The 16,130-nt window shown below is 35.6% G+C and overlaps 1 protein-coding gene across 1 annotated transcript in view; it reads left to right on the plus strand.

The window, feature by feature from the left end:
* Positions 1-16,130, plus strand: part of NBAS (NBAS subunit of NRZ tethering complex) — a 161,210-nt gene that overhangs the window by 113,006 nt on the left and 32,074 nt on the right. Inside the window, 4 exon segments of the mRNA XM_036380093.2 lie at positions 2,797-3,015; positions 3,262-3,464; positions 10,209-10,298; positions 12,452-12,647. Coding sequence (XP_036235986.1) covers positions 2,797-3,015; positions 3,262-3,464; positions 10,209-10,298; positions 12,452-12,647 — 708 coding nt within the window.

Genomic DNA, 16,130 nt, shown 5'->3' on the forward strand with positions numbered 1-16,130 from the left:
CAAACAAAGAGTTGCATGAGATTAGAGGGATTGAGCACCTCTCCTATGGGAAAGACTGAGAGAATTTGGATTGTTCAGCCTGGAAAAGAGAAGGCTTTGGGGTGACCTAATTGGGGCCTTCCAGTACCTGAAGGGAACCCACAGGAAAGATGGAGACAGACAAGAGCATGATGGAGACAGGACAAGAGGGAATGGCTTCATACTGGAGAGTAGGTTTAGATTAGACATTAGGAAAAATGGTTACCCAAAGAAGCTGTAGGTGCCTCATCCCTGGAAGTATTCAAGGTTGGGTGGGGCTTTGAGCGGTCTGGTCTAGTGGAAGGTGTCCCTGTCCAAGGCAAGGGGGCTGGAACTAGGTGATCTCTAAGATCCCTTCCAGCCCAGGCCATTCTGTGATTCGTGATTTGGCAGCAGATACAGGAACTGCACCCAGCTGTTCCATCTGAACATAAAAACCTATTTTTCATTAGGAGGGTGAGTGAACACTGGCACAAGTTGCACAGAGGAGTTGTTGAGTCCTCCCACATTGGAGATACTCAGGAGCCTCCCGAACTGTGGTCCTTGGCCACTGGCTCTAGGTGGCTCTGTTTAAGCAGATGCCCTTTGCTGGCCCCTTCCACCCATTCTGTGTTTCAGTGTTGCTGGGATCCCAGGTTCCTGTGCCATTAAAAGGAGTGGAGCTGTTTCCATAATCTCACACTTGAATGTTAATCACTGGCAACAAGAGTAGCAGGGTCAACATCTTCACATATAAGTAAATGATACTCATACTATACTTTATTAAGAAGTACTTATATACTTTGAGGAGAATAGGCTTATGAGATGATTTTTTACCCTGAGGAGTAAAATCTGTTGAGGTGAAATAGTATGTGGTGTTCTTTGGTTTAAAAAGAGATTTTTAGGATTTTTTTATTACACATTAGTCTATAGATTTTAAAATCTTCTTAAACTGTAAAAGCTTTTTAAATATAAAACTTCACTTCACATGCAAACAAAGCTTGAACTAACCCCTAAGCTACATTTTTATCACTGGTTCTGATACCAAATCTCATTACTGAAGCTGACTAGAAGTATGGAGGGAGAGCTATTCATGGTTTGGAATAAAATAACCAGGGAAATTATATGTTCATAATGCTGCATTTTGGCACTATGCAAATGTGAATGCAAAATTAAAACAGGCTTGTGAAAAGGCTGTATTTTCTTTCTTTGTTCTTTTTTTTAATCTGAATGCTTTATTCTGCATGTGCTTATGGCAACATGACTTCTTAACTGGCAGTATATTGACATTTTTCTCTAGGATATAAGTTAGATGGAATACTTAAATTGTTTGCTTTTTGCATCGCTCTTAATTGCAATTTGAACATTAGAATGTACACTAGAAGAGAAAAAAATGAAATATGTAGCTGTTTTCTTCTTTTATCATGTTTATAAAATGGATATATAAATCCAACCATGGTTGTTGGATTTTAATGTGATGTGGAGGCTATGAATTTTTCTCTGCTTAGAGTAAAACCTGATGTTGAGGCCTTGTTCACAGTAACAAAATCAGTTAATTTGAGTGGGAATGGAACTCTGTTACATTTGAAACTGTATGGTGAAATTCCCTTTGTATTACATTCAAACTGGCAAACTTTCTTAGCTCTAACAATAATGTCCACTCATTTTGCTGTCATCCTTAAAATATCCAGTAGACCATTGGTGCAGTTCACAGTAATAGCACAAAAAAACAGGAGTAAACTATAGATCTTTCACTTGTGACTTTTTATCTAGGGAGTTTTACAGTATGTAAACTGTAAAACTTTCCACTAAATAATGCTTATCAAACTTTTATGGCTGTGGAAGTAGCTAGTTAAATTCATGCTGTAAACATCTCTTGGACTTTGTATGAATAATGCTGTAGCAGTTTATTTGCCCTCTTTTATGATAATTCATCTTATTTCCTATTCACTGTGTCATACAGATTTAAGCATTTTTACTCTATTCCTTGTGTATTTCAACTTGAAAGTTAAAATTATTTATGTCTTTGTTCAGTATTGCAGTAACTAAAACACCTGATGTTAAAAGTACCCAATGCTTCAGGTTTAGAGTTCAGGCAGAGGACACTCCCACCCATTAGAAAGTATATTGCAAGCATTGTTAAAACTGTACTTGAAGTTACAAATGAGCAAATCATACATGAATGTCTAAAATCATACTTCAGACTTTGTTTTGGACTTTGAGCCCACGCTGCGTCTTTCCCCAAACAGGACAGTCAGACTTTGTTTCAGTTTAATGCCTAGATACAGCTGGTTGTACAGGTCTTTAAAAGTATTTTGTATCATTACTATTTGGGATACCTTGGGCTTTAAATAGGTTGATTTAAAAATTCTCAGTCCTTACGGGGTTTTTGCTTATGGTTATGGTCTTATATTTTAAACAGTGGTCTAAATCTGACAAAACTAATTTTAGGTGAGTTTTCAGTCAGTCTTGTAAAGCAATTCTCACACATCTCTTAGTGAAGAACTGGAAATGAAAGATTGTGAGGTGGCAGTATACAAAAATAATTAATATAATTAGGAAAAGCAGTTCATATGGTTTAAAATGAACATGAGTCAGTAAAAAGAAGGACAGCAGAAGAAAGTAAAGGAATACTGATCATTTTAATAAATGACAAGTCAGAAACAAAGTTGTTGACCATTAAATACTTCATTTAGTTTTATGCTGTGTTGTGGAGCCACCTGACCTCTTGGCACTGCTGAAATACAAATAGTAGTGTGCAGGTAATGAATGAATAAATAATTGAGCAATCTTTTTCAGCTGCCAGTTGAAGCCAGGATAGAAGTGACTAAGAAGGCTATTAAGGCAGTCAAACATCTTTCTGAGAAATCAAGAAAAAAAACTTCAGATAATGACATGAAAGATGCTGAAAACCCACCTGCTGCTTATGAGGAAACACTGAATCATTTGCAACAATCTCTTGCTCATCTGGAAACACTCACTCACAGTTTTATCACTTATTTGAAAAGCAGCAAACAGGTAATGATTACTGATCAAGTGCTTGCTTTGAGTGTTACCATGACTAGCAGTGATAGACATCAATCTTCTGTCATATTTTATTAATGCTTTCTGCCTTTGCTTTTGTTGACCTGGGTTTTGAACATTCGGTTCCATCAATCTTTTTTTTTTCTCAGTATATGTTAATTCCTAGCAGAAAGGAAGACTGATAGAGCCCTGTAAATAAGCAGTACACTGATTAGTGTTCCAAAAACTGTCTGTTCACAGGATGCACTACAGAAGTACGGCTATTTATATGATCTGTCAAGGTCAGAGAAAGAAAAAATCCATGAGCAAGCAGTAGCCATGTGTATAGATGGTCAGCCCCTGGACATGGTGCAGCAGTTGTTACAAGTGGCTGTTGGAGATCTAGGCCTTTCTCCTCGGGATATTGTCCAATGTGCTATCAAAAAAATTGTAGGTATATTAAGGTAAGCACAAAACTTCCTTAACTAAGCATAAAAATCTTTCTTCTGGATTTTTGGAAAGTTTTTTTTCCAATGTTGTGTGTGTTTCCAATTTCCAGTTGGTGTGTTGGTTTGTTGTGATTTTTGGTTGTTTGGTTTGTTTTGTTTATTTTCTGTGACTACTTATTTGCTTTTAATGTCTGGATTTTGCAGTAGGAGGAAAGTTTTTTGATTATGTTTTTGTTTACTGATAATTTCATATTATATTTTTATGAGCTGGGGAAGCCTGAGCAATTTGAACAAAGACAGACAGAGCTTACAGGCGCTTTATAGTTAAAAGCATTGGATTTACAGCATTGTTCCATTATGTGTATGTGGCCTTGGGAATTTTTGTAACATTTACAACAGCACATAATTCTTCGTTCTTAAACAGAGTTAAAAGGCATGTTTATTGGAAATAGTAACTTATGCAGGTATTTGGTCAGCAGAGGCCTAGTAATAGCTTCTGCCACAACAGTGTGTCCTACCAGAAGTCATAGAATTTCCATCTTTGGAAAAACTTGCTGAGCCATTTCTGGGAGCTGGGTTTTTTTGTGCTGGTTGGTTTGGTTCATTAGAAATATTTTATTCCCCCTCATTTTTTTAAGGGAACACAGGGAAGCAGGGAAGATAATTTTATGTAGTCTATTTTAATTTGAACAGATAATTCTCATTTAACTATTCATGCAAAACTCTCTTCTGAAGTATTCCTGTTTCAAAGAGATGTATACATGCATACATGCCACAAGTATGAAAGAGTATTCTGCTGTTAGATGTCTGGTAAACACTGTTTAGCACTTCTAAGACCAGTTTAGAGAGATAAAGCTTTGAGAATTTATCCTGTTGTTCTGCATGCAGAAAAATTATATGGGCAGGATGATCTGAATGCATACACCAGGAATTGGAAAAGAAGTCTAGCAGGGAAAGTTTGCTATGGCTCTACTTTTTCTTCAGCATTCATGTATATATTACAGCAGATTGAAGTGCCACAGATGAAAAGAAGGCAGCCTGTCAAATTGTTTGCTGTCCTCTTTGGCAGAAAATTGATTTCTCCTGTCACTCAGTTTAAGAGTGTTCACAGCATCCTCAATGATGATAGAGCTTTTGCACAGCAACATAAGTAATAATCTTTCTTGTCTGGGTTTGTCCATTTGAAGAAGAGTAATTTAGCTTTAGATAATAACTGTCCTGCTGTTCCTGACTAGCAGTGTGATGTATCTGGATACAAAGCTCACAATGTCCAGTTATTTTGCCTATAATGAGTCTTATTAACATGCAGACCTATCAAAATTCTCCTTTTTACTCTGCTTCTTATCAACACTTTTCTGCAAACTGAAATTCTTGTTCTTTATATGCATTACAAGGCTGGGATGGCTGCAAGTTGATTTAAAGTTCTGGGACAGTGGCTGTCTCCAGTAACTCCTATGCAGCACTTGACTGGGAAGAGGGGAATGACTGTCTCATAGAGAAAACTGTAGTGGCAAAGGTGGGCAAATGAGTTGGAAGTTTCAATTCAGATGGTTTGATGTGTGTTGTGATCTTATGTGGTCAGTAGAAATGTTCCACTCCCACTCTGCTGCGGTTTTGGGAAAAGAAGAGAAAGATAATTTTATATCATTCTGAACAATGGAAGGTTTGTCTACTACAATGATAAAGAACATGAAGTGAAAACCTAGCATCAGCTAAAATAGAAAATACTTGAGATAATATCCTCCCTATGATGAAATTCAGAAAGGGTTAATATTATAAAGTACTACATCTAATCTAAATATAGGGAGGAATTAAAAGAAAGGTTGTTACTTGACATCTCTTAAGCCTGCTGGTAGTCCTATTGTTATGAATAAAATTGGATTAATCTCTGTCTTATGCTCAGATGTTCACTTTCAAGATACAACACAAATTACAACATTTTGATAAGTACTTGCATTTCTACAATTAAAGAAGTAGTCTTGCCTGTGTAGCTGGGAAAGGAAAACTTTTACTCGATAAATGCAACATTTCAAGGGAATACCTTTTTTAGGTTTATTTACTGGAGCTTTGATATGTTACACAGTGTGGTTATTTTATACAGTAGTTTTGAAAGAGATTTGTTGGAAAATTTTCTTTGACAATTAACCTTCAGAGTAGCAGCTGGAAGGCTGTGACACTGAACTTGGATTTCCTATAATTAAGGTATTGCAAATATAAGTGGAGGAAACTACAACCACCCTTCAAACACAGTAAAATATCTTTTGTTATTAGCATATATAGTCATTCTTGCAGAAGAACCTTCTAGAAAGTAATGTCTTCATGAAAGCTGAAGTTACTTTTTGGCTTCATTTTACAGCAGCCTATGATATGACAGGCTTAACAACTTTGAGACCTTCTCTGAAACAGATTTTTTGTTAAATATAACATAGTTATTTGCTTAATCTGGGATTTTGTAATTTGTGAATTTGTAAATCATTAAATGGCAATTTTAAAAGCTGTATTGTCCTCCAGTTCTTTTAACTACTTTTGTCTCCATTAACTCTAGTTTTGGCACACAAAATTCAAAATAGAAACTCTTGCATTGGTATGTGTTAAAGCTCTCCACAGAGCATATTTTCCTATTTTACATGATTTACATATTGTGCACTTCCTTGTTTGCCTGTAGAAACAGCTACTATAAATAAAAAACAGTTGCCTCTTCAATAGAAACCATGAACTTGTGGAAAACAAAACAAAATATTTTAGCAACTGTGGTCTCCTGATAACTCTTACCTAAGACTCAGTTTAATTCCTTGCCTAAGATCTCTGGCATGGTGGATAGGAAGTGTTCTATGTTCCATGACTGCAGGCATGTCTGTGGTTTGTCAGTCAGGAAAGACATTTTGTCTGTTTGTCTGTTGAAGACTTTATGGTCTCCTTCACCTGCTGCTCCTAGAGTTCTTCTCTTGGATATCCACAGGGATATAGTGTTTCATGAAATTTCACCAGGCAGTGAGCAGGAAAGGTTTGGCGAGATTTTGAGTTCCTTGTTTATTGCCCACTGTTTTTGAAGAAGATAAATCTAGCCTTGTTAGAAAGAGTAGCTTTTGGGGGAAAAAAAAATCAGATGTTTTATTACCTCATCTCATTTGAGCAGAGGTAATACAGAGTAATTTTGTAATTTGTATATAATGATTTTGTGGTATTTTATATGGAAATAATGGTTTACCATTAAGACATTTATCCCCTGCTTTGAATGGTAACACCATTAGCCTGTTATTTCCTTATTTTCCTCATATTTAAATATGACAAAGCACAATCAGAAGGAGGAAAATAAAGCTGGAGTATTTTCAATGAATACAGTAATTAGGTTAAAAAAATTTAGATTAAGTTAATTTATTCTTCCAAGTGTTCTTTGTACTTTATTCTGTTTGAGGAATGTGATTAAATATGCATCACTTTTTCTGACACTGAACTGAAATCAAAATAAGCCTTTATCAGTGTAATTACAGCAAGCTCATACCTAGGAGTTTTGAGGTGAACACTAAATCATGTTCTGTTGTTTAAAACATCCATAAAATAGCATATAATCTGTGTGGAAGACTAATCCTTCATTAATTATATTTGTTTCTGTTAGTAGCTGCTTATTTTTAATCATTAATTATTAAGAAAAGAACAAGGCAGTAATCTGTGGAAACTTGACAGGATTATTTGTCTCAAGAGCTGTCATCTTTTTTTAGTTCCTCTAACCATTAGGCAGCAAAGGCAGTATTAAGCTTAAAAAATGGCTAGCTTTCAGTCTTTCTAGATTTTTAAAATATTTCCTTATTCTAGATAACTGTAGCTTACTGCTTAGATTAACCTTTTTTCTCTTTTCCTGTACCTAATAAAAGACATCTGTCTATGTCGGACAAACCTGAAGCTTCCTGTAAATGTTCATAAATCTGTTGTTCTGGAAAATCAGCTTCACAGATGTATTGTCAGAAACAGTGATTTTTTTGTTTTCAGAAATGCCCATTATCTTATGTAGATAGATTTCTTTTGACCCATTTTTGTTTGGGTTGGGTTTGTTTGTTTGTTTGGGTTTTTTTTTGGGGGGGGGGCGGGGCTGGTTGTTTTGTTTTAGGGTATTTTTGAGGAGCTCAGAGCCTGCTTGTGACAGGAGCTACCAACTTTCATTTCTGAGAGATGAAGGTTTTTTGAAGAGCAAGGGCTAGGACTGTCCAGAACTGATCTCTAAATTGAGAATACCCAAAATATAAGGTTTGCTGGTCGGTTTCCTTTGATGTGGTAGTTATTTATGTACACTAAACATAAGTAGGTGCAAGTAGAGCAGAAAGAACTCATTTTCTGTACACTGTACAATCACATAATAGTTTGGGTTGGAAGGAACCTTTAAAGGTTATCTTGTGCAACACCCCCTACAATGAGCAGGGACATCCTCACCTAGATCAGCTCACTCAGAGCCCATCCAATCTGGCCTTGAATGTTTCCAGCAAAGGAGCATCCACCGCCTCTCTGGACAACCTGTGCCAGTGTCTCACCAGCCTAACTGTAAAAATTCCTTCCTTATATGTGGTCTGAATTGACTCTTTGGTCTGTCACCATTTTTTCTTATAATCCCCCTTGAAGAACGGAAGAGCTGCAAATGTCCTGTTTCTGTTTCAATACTCGTACTCTTCTTAGTGTGCAAGCTTTACAAGTATTCCACTTTCCTTTTCATATGCCATGTTAATGCCCATTGTAGGTGTGTTTTTATTACAAACTTAATTGAAAAAAGGGCACAAAAAATGGAAAATTTAAATCTGGCCTGTAAACAAATCACTAACAAAGTGATAATAAAAAGAGCGTTAATGAAGTGCCTTATATCTGTCTTCCCTCTAGGGATAAATTTTTCTAGCTTTTTATGTTTCAAAAGAAATTGAAACCATCTCCTAATGCATGTAGCCAGTTGCATAAAATTATTATTTGAATACTAGTCTGCTTTTTATCATTTCCACACTTCTGCCCTAAGGGTGTATTTTTTTTCTTTTTCCTAAACAGAGTGTTCAGTTCTGTTGCATCTCCTTTCTGTGAAAATACACTTTTTTTTTCTTTTTTTGCCTTCAGAGAATGAGTTTTTTGTGTGTTTTGGTAATGGATTTTATATTTTGGAGACATATCATGTCTCTGAGAGTTTAAAACCCTGAATATTTCTATATATTCTTTTTATTCTGTACTATAAATTATAATTTGACTGTTTCCAGATATTCTGAAGATGTTTAGAAAAATATTGAGATTAAGCTTCACTCATAAAAAAGTTATTTAGCTACCATATGCTAAATACTGGTACTAAGAACAGCATTTTTATTAGACATATGTACAGTATCTTTTGAGAAAAAGACCAGTGTTAACAGCCTTCTACTCCTATTTCAAACTTTAGGTGTGCAATATAATAATATAAAATGAGTATGCTAAATTTTCATCATGCAACAAATCATCTTGCATCTGTTCTGAATAGACTTATTGATTTTTAATCCAGTGTTGTTCACTGGAGTGCTGGCTACTTACTAAGATAAAAATAGGAAAGATGAAAATTCTGAATGCAGGAAGACATTAAAGGTTATAAAGATTTAGGTCTCTATTCCATATGAGATAATCACTGTCCAGGAAATATATTTATCTTTCTGATGTAATAAATGACAAAACTGTAAAAATTCTCTAAGTCTTGACAAAAAATATTTTGGAACATCACAGTTATTTTTGCACATTACAATCAGCTATGTAGTATTTTGACTTTAGATAGAACAGTCAAAGTAGTCTGGGCATGTGTTTGTTATTGGTAAGGGCAGATCTAGGAAGAGGTTGACATTTTTAGTATCAGAAGAGCTTTGATATGGTGATTACCTATGGAGAAAATACCCTTTTCCCTGGGTTTTTCAAATCATCTGCAGTCAGATAACTTGGTAACTATTTCCCTTTTTTCTCTTTCTTTAATGCAGCTTTGACAAACTAAGCCAGGCAAAGCTGTTGTTTTTCCAGTTCATCCAGCCATCGCTGCTGCTCAAGTGGCTTCCATGAGGAGACTCTGTGTGTTGTACCAGGGCAAAATCTGTCCCCCTCTCAGCACCTTATCTGTTTAATGGGAAATCTTAGCAGAAAATGTCCCTTTCATTGAGTTAGGAGCAAAGCTTGCTTTCCTACCAGAGTGGCTTTGGGTTGTTTGTTTGTTTGTTTCTTTTTTCACACAATTTTTACAACCTTTTAACCTCCAAAAGAAAACTGTATTTTAACTGAAACATGGGAGTGGTGGACATTTTTCTATTCCACACGTGCACAGAGGCTGCTGTTCCATGGTTGCTTGACCCCAGAGAAATCAGCAGATAGGATGCTACTGATTCAGGTTACAGTTGAGCTAATTTAAGCCAACAGAGATGCTGCAACAGGATTTGGACAGAAAGAATGGTGACATTTATTTATAACTTTAGGTCTGTTTAGTTCATATTGATCTTTAAGGTAGTGAGATTACAAGTGAATATTCTGCTGACCTAATTAATCTGTGTTGGAAGCACTAAACTTTAACTATGTTTTTCCTTTCAAGTTTCATTTAAGAGTTCTAATATTTTTCCCCACTCTTGTTGCTTTTTGCATAACTCTGACATAAAAATAAAGCTGCTAGTTAAGAAGCGAAAATTGAACATTCTTATAATTATTGAACAATTCATATAAATACTACAAGTGCAGAAAAAGAGATACAGTATTAGGGACCATTTTAATTGTAACTTTGTCTTCCCTTAATAGTGGAAATGGTGACTCATCTACAACAGAGAAAGATCCACTCGGAGTCCTTGAAGGTATAATTTCTGCAGTGCATGCAAGCGTTGAAAAAGGGTAAGAGCTTCCTGTATGGATTCTTTGGGTAAGACTTTGAAAGATGCTTCTCATGAAATCTTTGAAGGTACAATACTGAATATGGATGATTTTTCTTCATGGATATATGTAATGGGTTTGCACTTAATTTTCTAAGACTTTATTCTGGAACGGGCTATCATTTTTCATGTTAGAAGTCTGAGCCCTGACAGAAGCCTTTACTTGATCATTTGGAAGAAAGCACTGAACCTAAAATTTAGATAACTGTGTATTATAGTGAAATGAGAAAATGGTTTTTCAGCTGTGACTACTGCAGATTGTATATCTACCAGGAGCATGTCACTGCTTTTGTTTTAATTCAGTTGATAAATTGCAAATTATAATGATTCACTCTCAGATATCGTAATTTAGATATCTAAGTTTGTCCATATTTGTAAAGTATAGTGCAGAAATAATTTCCCAAATGCTGTATGATGCTTCACCACATTTTTTCTCCTGTTTTGGGAATATCCTTACTTCAGATCACATAATGGCCTGCATGTCTCACTGACATTTTCCATACTTTCTGGAAGCCACACAAAAACAGTTACACTATTTTTTTGAGGCTTCTGCAATGAAATTAAATGAGTTGAATATTGGATACTGAAGTAGATTGAATTGATGTAAAGATTTGCAGTAAATATAATTTGCAGTATTCTAAGTTATAAAGGACGAGTCAGTACTATTTTATTCTGAGATACACTTTTCTGGAGTCTTTTATTTGTATACTTCATCAATGTTTAACTGCTGAAACAGGAGGCTGGAGTGAAAGTAATTATGATTGCAAGAGATTGTTTATATTCCATTAAATATTTATTTATTAACTTAAAACTCAGCTACTCAATTTATGAAACAGAAGTATTTTCCTCAGGAAAATATAAAGCCTCAAGTGCAAGCTCTACAAACTCTTGAAATATTCCAGCAAGTCCCTTTAATTCCCAGACTTTTAATTTACAGCTTGAATGCCACCTGTTCAGCAAAGGCATGTCTAATTCAGCTGGAGTTCTGTGCTAACAGCATCATTCAGACAATATTAAGCTTAAGTAAAATTGAAATCCTTGTAATATGAAAACCTCACATGTCAATGTTTATTATTTCATAGCTGCAGGACAGGTTAACTTGGTATTTTCTGTCTCATATTACTTTCCTGACTGTCTTGTTAAGACAAATAAGGGAACATTAGTTACAAATCATGCTCCACCAGGAGCCCCTTGCTCGGCTTCTTTTTTAAGAAAAAAGTTTGCTTGAGTTTGAAACATTACTGAAAGTTAAAATAGCATTTACTAATTTGGTATCTGTTAGTTTTTAGCCTCCAAGGGACAGCACAGATTATTCTGTCTCCAGCTGTGAACTGTTTGGTCAGTTCATGGTGATCTGTGAACTGTGAATACTTCCACACAGTTAGAATGTATTTGATAGAATTCACTTTCTGAATCAAATTATATACTTAAGAGTTTTCCTAATTAGCAAAGTCTGACCCCAAAACTTAGGGTTTTTAACATCTCTCTTTTTTTCTTTCTAAGGATTTTTTTTTACAATCACTTTCATGCTAAGAACTTAGAATGATCAAGCTGGCTAGAGATGGTACAGAAAAAAGAAATAGGGTTAGAGCTGTGAATGGGAGAAAATAATTTGTGTGTGTGGAATGGAAAGAAACGGCTTTTAAAGGAAGCAAAGGAGTGCAGGATGAGAGTATGATTAAGCATTCAAAGATAAGTGTCATACTAAAAATGCAAGCATTCAAGCTGGTTTTCCATAAAATCAGATGGTGTGGTAGTTCAGGCATCAGTCAGGCCCAGACCCCATGAAAAGTCTTGGACTTCCGGATGCTGAAACCCAGCACCACTGTATGGTACCAGGGTAGTTTATGGGAGAATATGTAAGTCTACAGATGGATTCCTATGGTATTACATGATTGTTTGAAGTCCAGTAAAAGTTCTTATGCCACACAACTTTGGGCTCCTGATTTACATGGGCTGGTTCTCCTGCAGCCTCACAGAGGTCAGAGCTTCCATTTCCTGGTGTTGGGTATTTCATACATCCTGAATGTGCTTGTTAAGTTTTAAAAATGCATGTAGTATTTTCATTAGGATTACTACCTGAGACTGTTTAACACAGTATTTTTTTCATTACAGGGAGAGAATAGTTTCTTCAGATGACCTTCTGGAGTGGTTGAGACCTTTCTGTGGCGATGACTCCCTGCCAGTGAAGCCTCGCATCAGGGTATTGCAAATTCTGGAGCAAGCCTTCCATCTCAGTGATGAGGATAGCAAGCTGCTTGTGTACTTCAGGACACAGGCTGTTCTCAGAGCCTGCTGGCCTGAAACAAAGGTATTAATACTGATTGCTGCAAATTACAGCATTAAACTGTTTTGTGTGTGAGGATTACATAATGAATCACTGGTCAGTATATAGTTGTGATGCATCCTGTTGTCTGGAAACTAATCCTACTCTCCTTTTTAAATCAAGTGTCTGATACATGAAAAACAAAGTTACATAAAAGTAAAGGACTTCTCTAATTTTTGTTTACAATCAGGAGTACATGATACTGAACTTGATGGAACACTAGTGATTTTCCTCCATGTCAAACATTGGCACTGATGTTTTTGTACCTTCTTTCTTTTCTGACCATTTTTTTCCATCAGTTTTATCTTCCCTCTTTATCTTCCACTTGGTGTCACATTTTACTCAGAATTAGAATGATAATTACTGGCCACTGGCCAGACTCTTTTTGTCTTGAGCCTTTAAATATTATTGTATGAATGTGTAGCAGGCTTGAAATCATGTGAAATACCTCTTGCTGCATGTAGAATTGTTCAGAAGCAGAGTTACTTTTTGTTCATTTTCTAAGTTCCTCTCCCTATGCCAAGACCTTACAGAACAAAAATAGAATATTTCTAATAGTTCCCAAAAAAAATCTATGAACAAACCCACTTTATATTCATATAAAACAAAAGCAATATCTCAGTTTTGAGTTGCTGTGCTAAATTCATCCAAGGGAACAATCCTAATAAAAATCTTAAAAGGAAAAGAAAGTACTTATCTCTTGGTTTCTTTGGAAATTACTTTTTCTCTTGTATTTACAGTAATACCAGCATTTAACTCCTCAACTACTATGCAGGTGTCTGTGATTAGATTCTTCATTTCAATCCTTTGTCAGTATTTGTGTTGCCTGTGATCTGCTTTCCAATTCAAAATCATTTCCAATTATAAAACATTGAACTAGAGTATGTCTTAAGAAAACAAGATACATGCAGGTAATAGTTTCCAGCCATGTTTGTAGAAGACAGGAAGAGAACCTGTATTTGACAGAAGCCTTATGAGACTTATTATACTTGTGATTTTACCTTAAATATTTATCAAAACTTTATTTTCTCCCATAATCTTGTAAGTCAGGATGTATATCTTTGCAAAAAGAAATATTCAACCATTTGTTTACAAAACCTAATTTTAGGACTTAATTGAATGCATTTCATGTGCTGCTGGCTCATGTGTAGCTCACTGCCCACCAGAACCCCCAGGGCTTTCTCAGCAGAGCTGAGACAACCACAGCTGTGCTGTCCCCACCTGTCCAGGTGCATCACAGCTGTTAAACCTTGTGCAAATTTTGCTTCCTCAGTCTTCCAGCCTGTTTAGGCCTCCATATAATCAGTTACTTTCCGTTTCCTGAAGGGATTTTTAGAATACTCCTAGTTTCAAGCAGGAAAACCTGATTTTCTTTTTGCAAGGGAAGAAGTTTGTACTGGCTCAGCAACAGTTCATCTGCTCATCACAGAGTTGCTGATCACTTCAGTGCTTCACACATTTTCTGATGAGTAAGCAAGTAGTACAAGAAGACATGTAATAAAGCTCGAAAAATGCACTAGATAAGCTCAAACCTTTCAGAGATAACTGTCTGAAAATATGTACACAACACCGTAATACTAATTTCTCTGTATATACTATTTAGTGTTTAGCTAAGTGTAGAAATAGCTTTCATGCTTAACAATAGTGAAAGCAGTGCTTAAATGTACATACATAAAAATCATTGATTGTGCACCCCAATTTCTGCTACAGAGTGCAATTATAAGAATCCTGTTGAAATATATTAAAAGTTATTCTCATTTTCATGTCAGCTCAAGCTCAGTGTGGTTGATAAGAACCCTTTCTTCAAATATTTTGTGCTAGGTGACTAATGTGTTATTTGGACAGAAGAGTCATGTTGGCTTGTCCATTAGATACCTGTCACTGAAATTCAAAGTTCTTCACAAATGTCCAAGAAAATAAATAAGTGGTCTTAGATGTATTTATTTGGTATTTTTTTCCTCTTTTAGTCAGCTGATGTCAAATGTTAATCTACAAACTGATACTAGAAAGGCAAGTGATGGCCTTATTTGAGATCTTACTAAGTTTGCATATTTTGTGAACTAACAAACAAGGAAAATATAATCATAAAATAACAGATTGAAAACTATACATTTCCCAGTCTTTCAGGTGTGTTAGTGGAATAAGAACACTGCAGAAGTCAGTGATTACATGGTTGCTGAAAAGCAAAGAGAGAGATTTCTATATGAGCTTTGGCAGAGCATTATGGTTAAGACACAATTTTCTCATGCAAGTTCACACTTCAGGTACAAAGACCTTTAAAAGCAACCCTGTTTATACAGGAGAGAGTATTGAAGGACAACTTAAAAGTTTAATCAGGTTGCTGAGTAATCCTGTAAGAAGAAGTAGACAGGAGGAATCTCATCTTTCAAACTATGTCAGTCTGCCTGCCTTGTCTGTAGACATCGCTTTCTCTATTATCACTACACCTTTATCAATTTGGTCATCCTTTCTCATCCAGAAAAGTAATAATTAAAAAAATTAATCTAAAATCTAAAATAAGTGGGGAGGGAAGGGGCTGTGGATTGAGTGCTGGTTTTAGATTTTACAGGAATGTGTTTAAAGGTTGTTGGTTTTCAGGGCTTTTTAATGAACTTTAGATTGCAAATAGGTCAAAAATGCATTCATTATCTTGCTTCCAGATTGTTGTATTATTTCTTGCACGGCATTTCTTACATGCTTTTGGGGGATCCCTCTTTTCCTGTACCAATCCTTGGCACAAAAAGGGACAGCAGATATTATAAAGTATGAATGTGGATTTCTATTTAATAAAGATAATTTTAATGATATTGCAGTGTTCAATTACCAGAAAACGTGTGAAAGCCACCCTCAGTGTGCCTACTAATCCTTTTAGACAGGCTTTGCATACATCAAGGAGGGACTTAATATTTAATTATGCTCTAGGTGCTGTAAGTAGTGGTCCCACAAATCAATGTGCTGGGAAACAGGCCAGCTCCTACAAAATTAAAAATGTACTTTATGGAAGCAGCTACCTATCAAACATTCAGAAACACAGTGATTTCCAGTTCTCTAATGATTAGTTAACAAAATTAAAAATTCAGGGGTCCTCATTTTTCAAAGGCTTGAGAGTCTTTAATTCACATTCCAGTAGCATCCCACGCTATGGAGGAGGAGGAGGCATGCCTTGTTTTAATCCCCTTGATGAATTTTATCTGAGCTCTTCAGGTTCTGTAATTTTCTAGTTAACTGGTGCATGAAAAATATGGTTCAAAATACTGACTTTTTCTATATTAAAAAATGTTGGAGGGGGAAGAAAGACATCATTTAGAATGTTGGTATCAAAATTTATCTGTATTCATCTAAGATGGGAAATCCATTTCTTTTCAAATAATATAAAAATATAGTCTGTAATGACTCAGTAGTGTCTAACAAGCCTGAAGTGTCAGCTGACAGGTTATGTGTGTGTGTGTGTATGTGTAGTTAGCTGGT

This window comes from Molothrus ater, chromosome 3 (genome assembly GCF_012460135.2).
Source record: "Molothrus ater isolate BHLD 08-10-18 breed brown headed cowbird chromosome 3, BPBGC_Mater_1.1, whole genome shotgun sequence".
Taxonomy (NCBI): Eukaryota; Metazoa; Chordata; class Aves; order Passeriformes; family Icteridae; genus Molothrus; species Molothrus ater.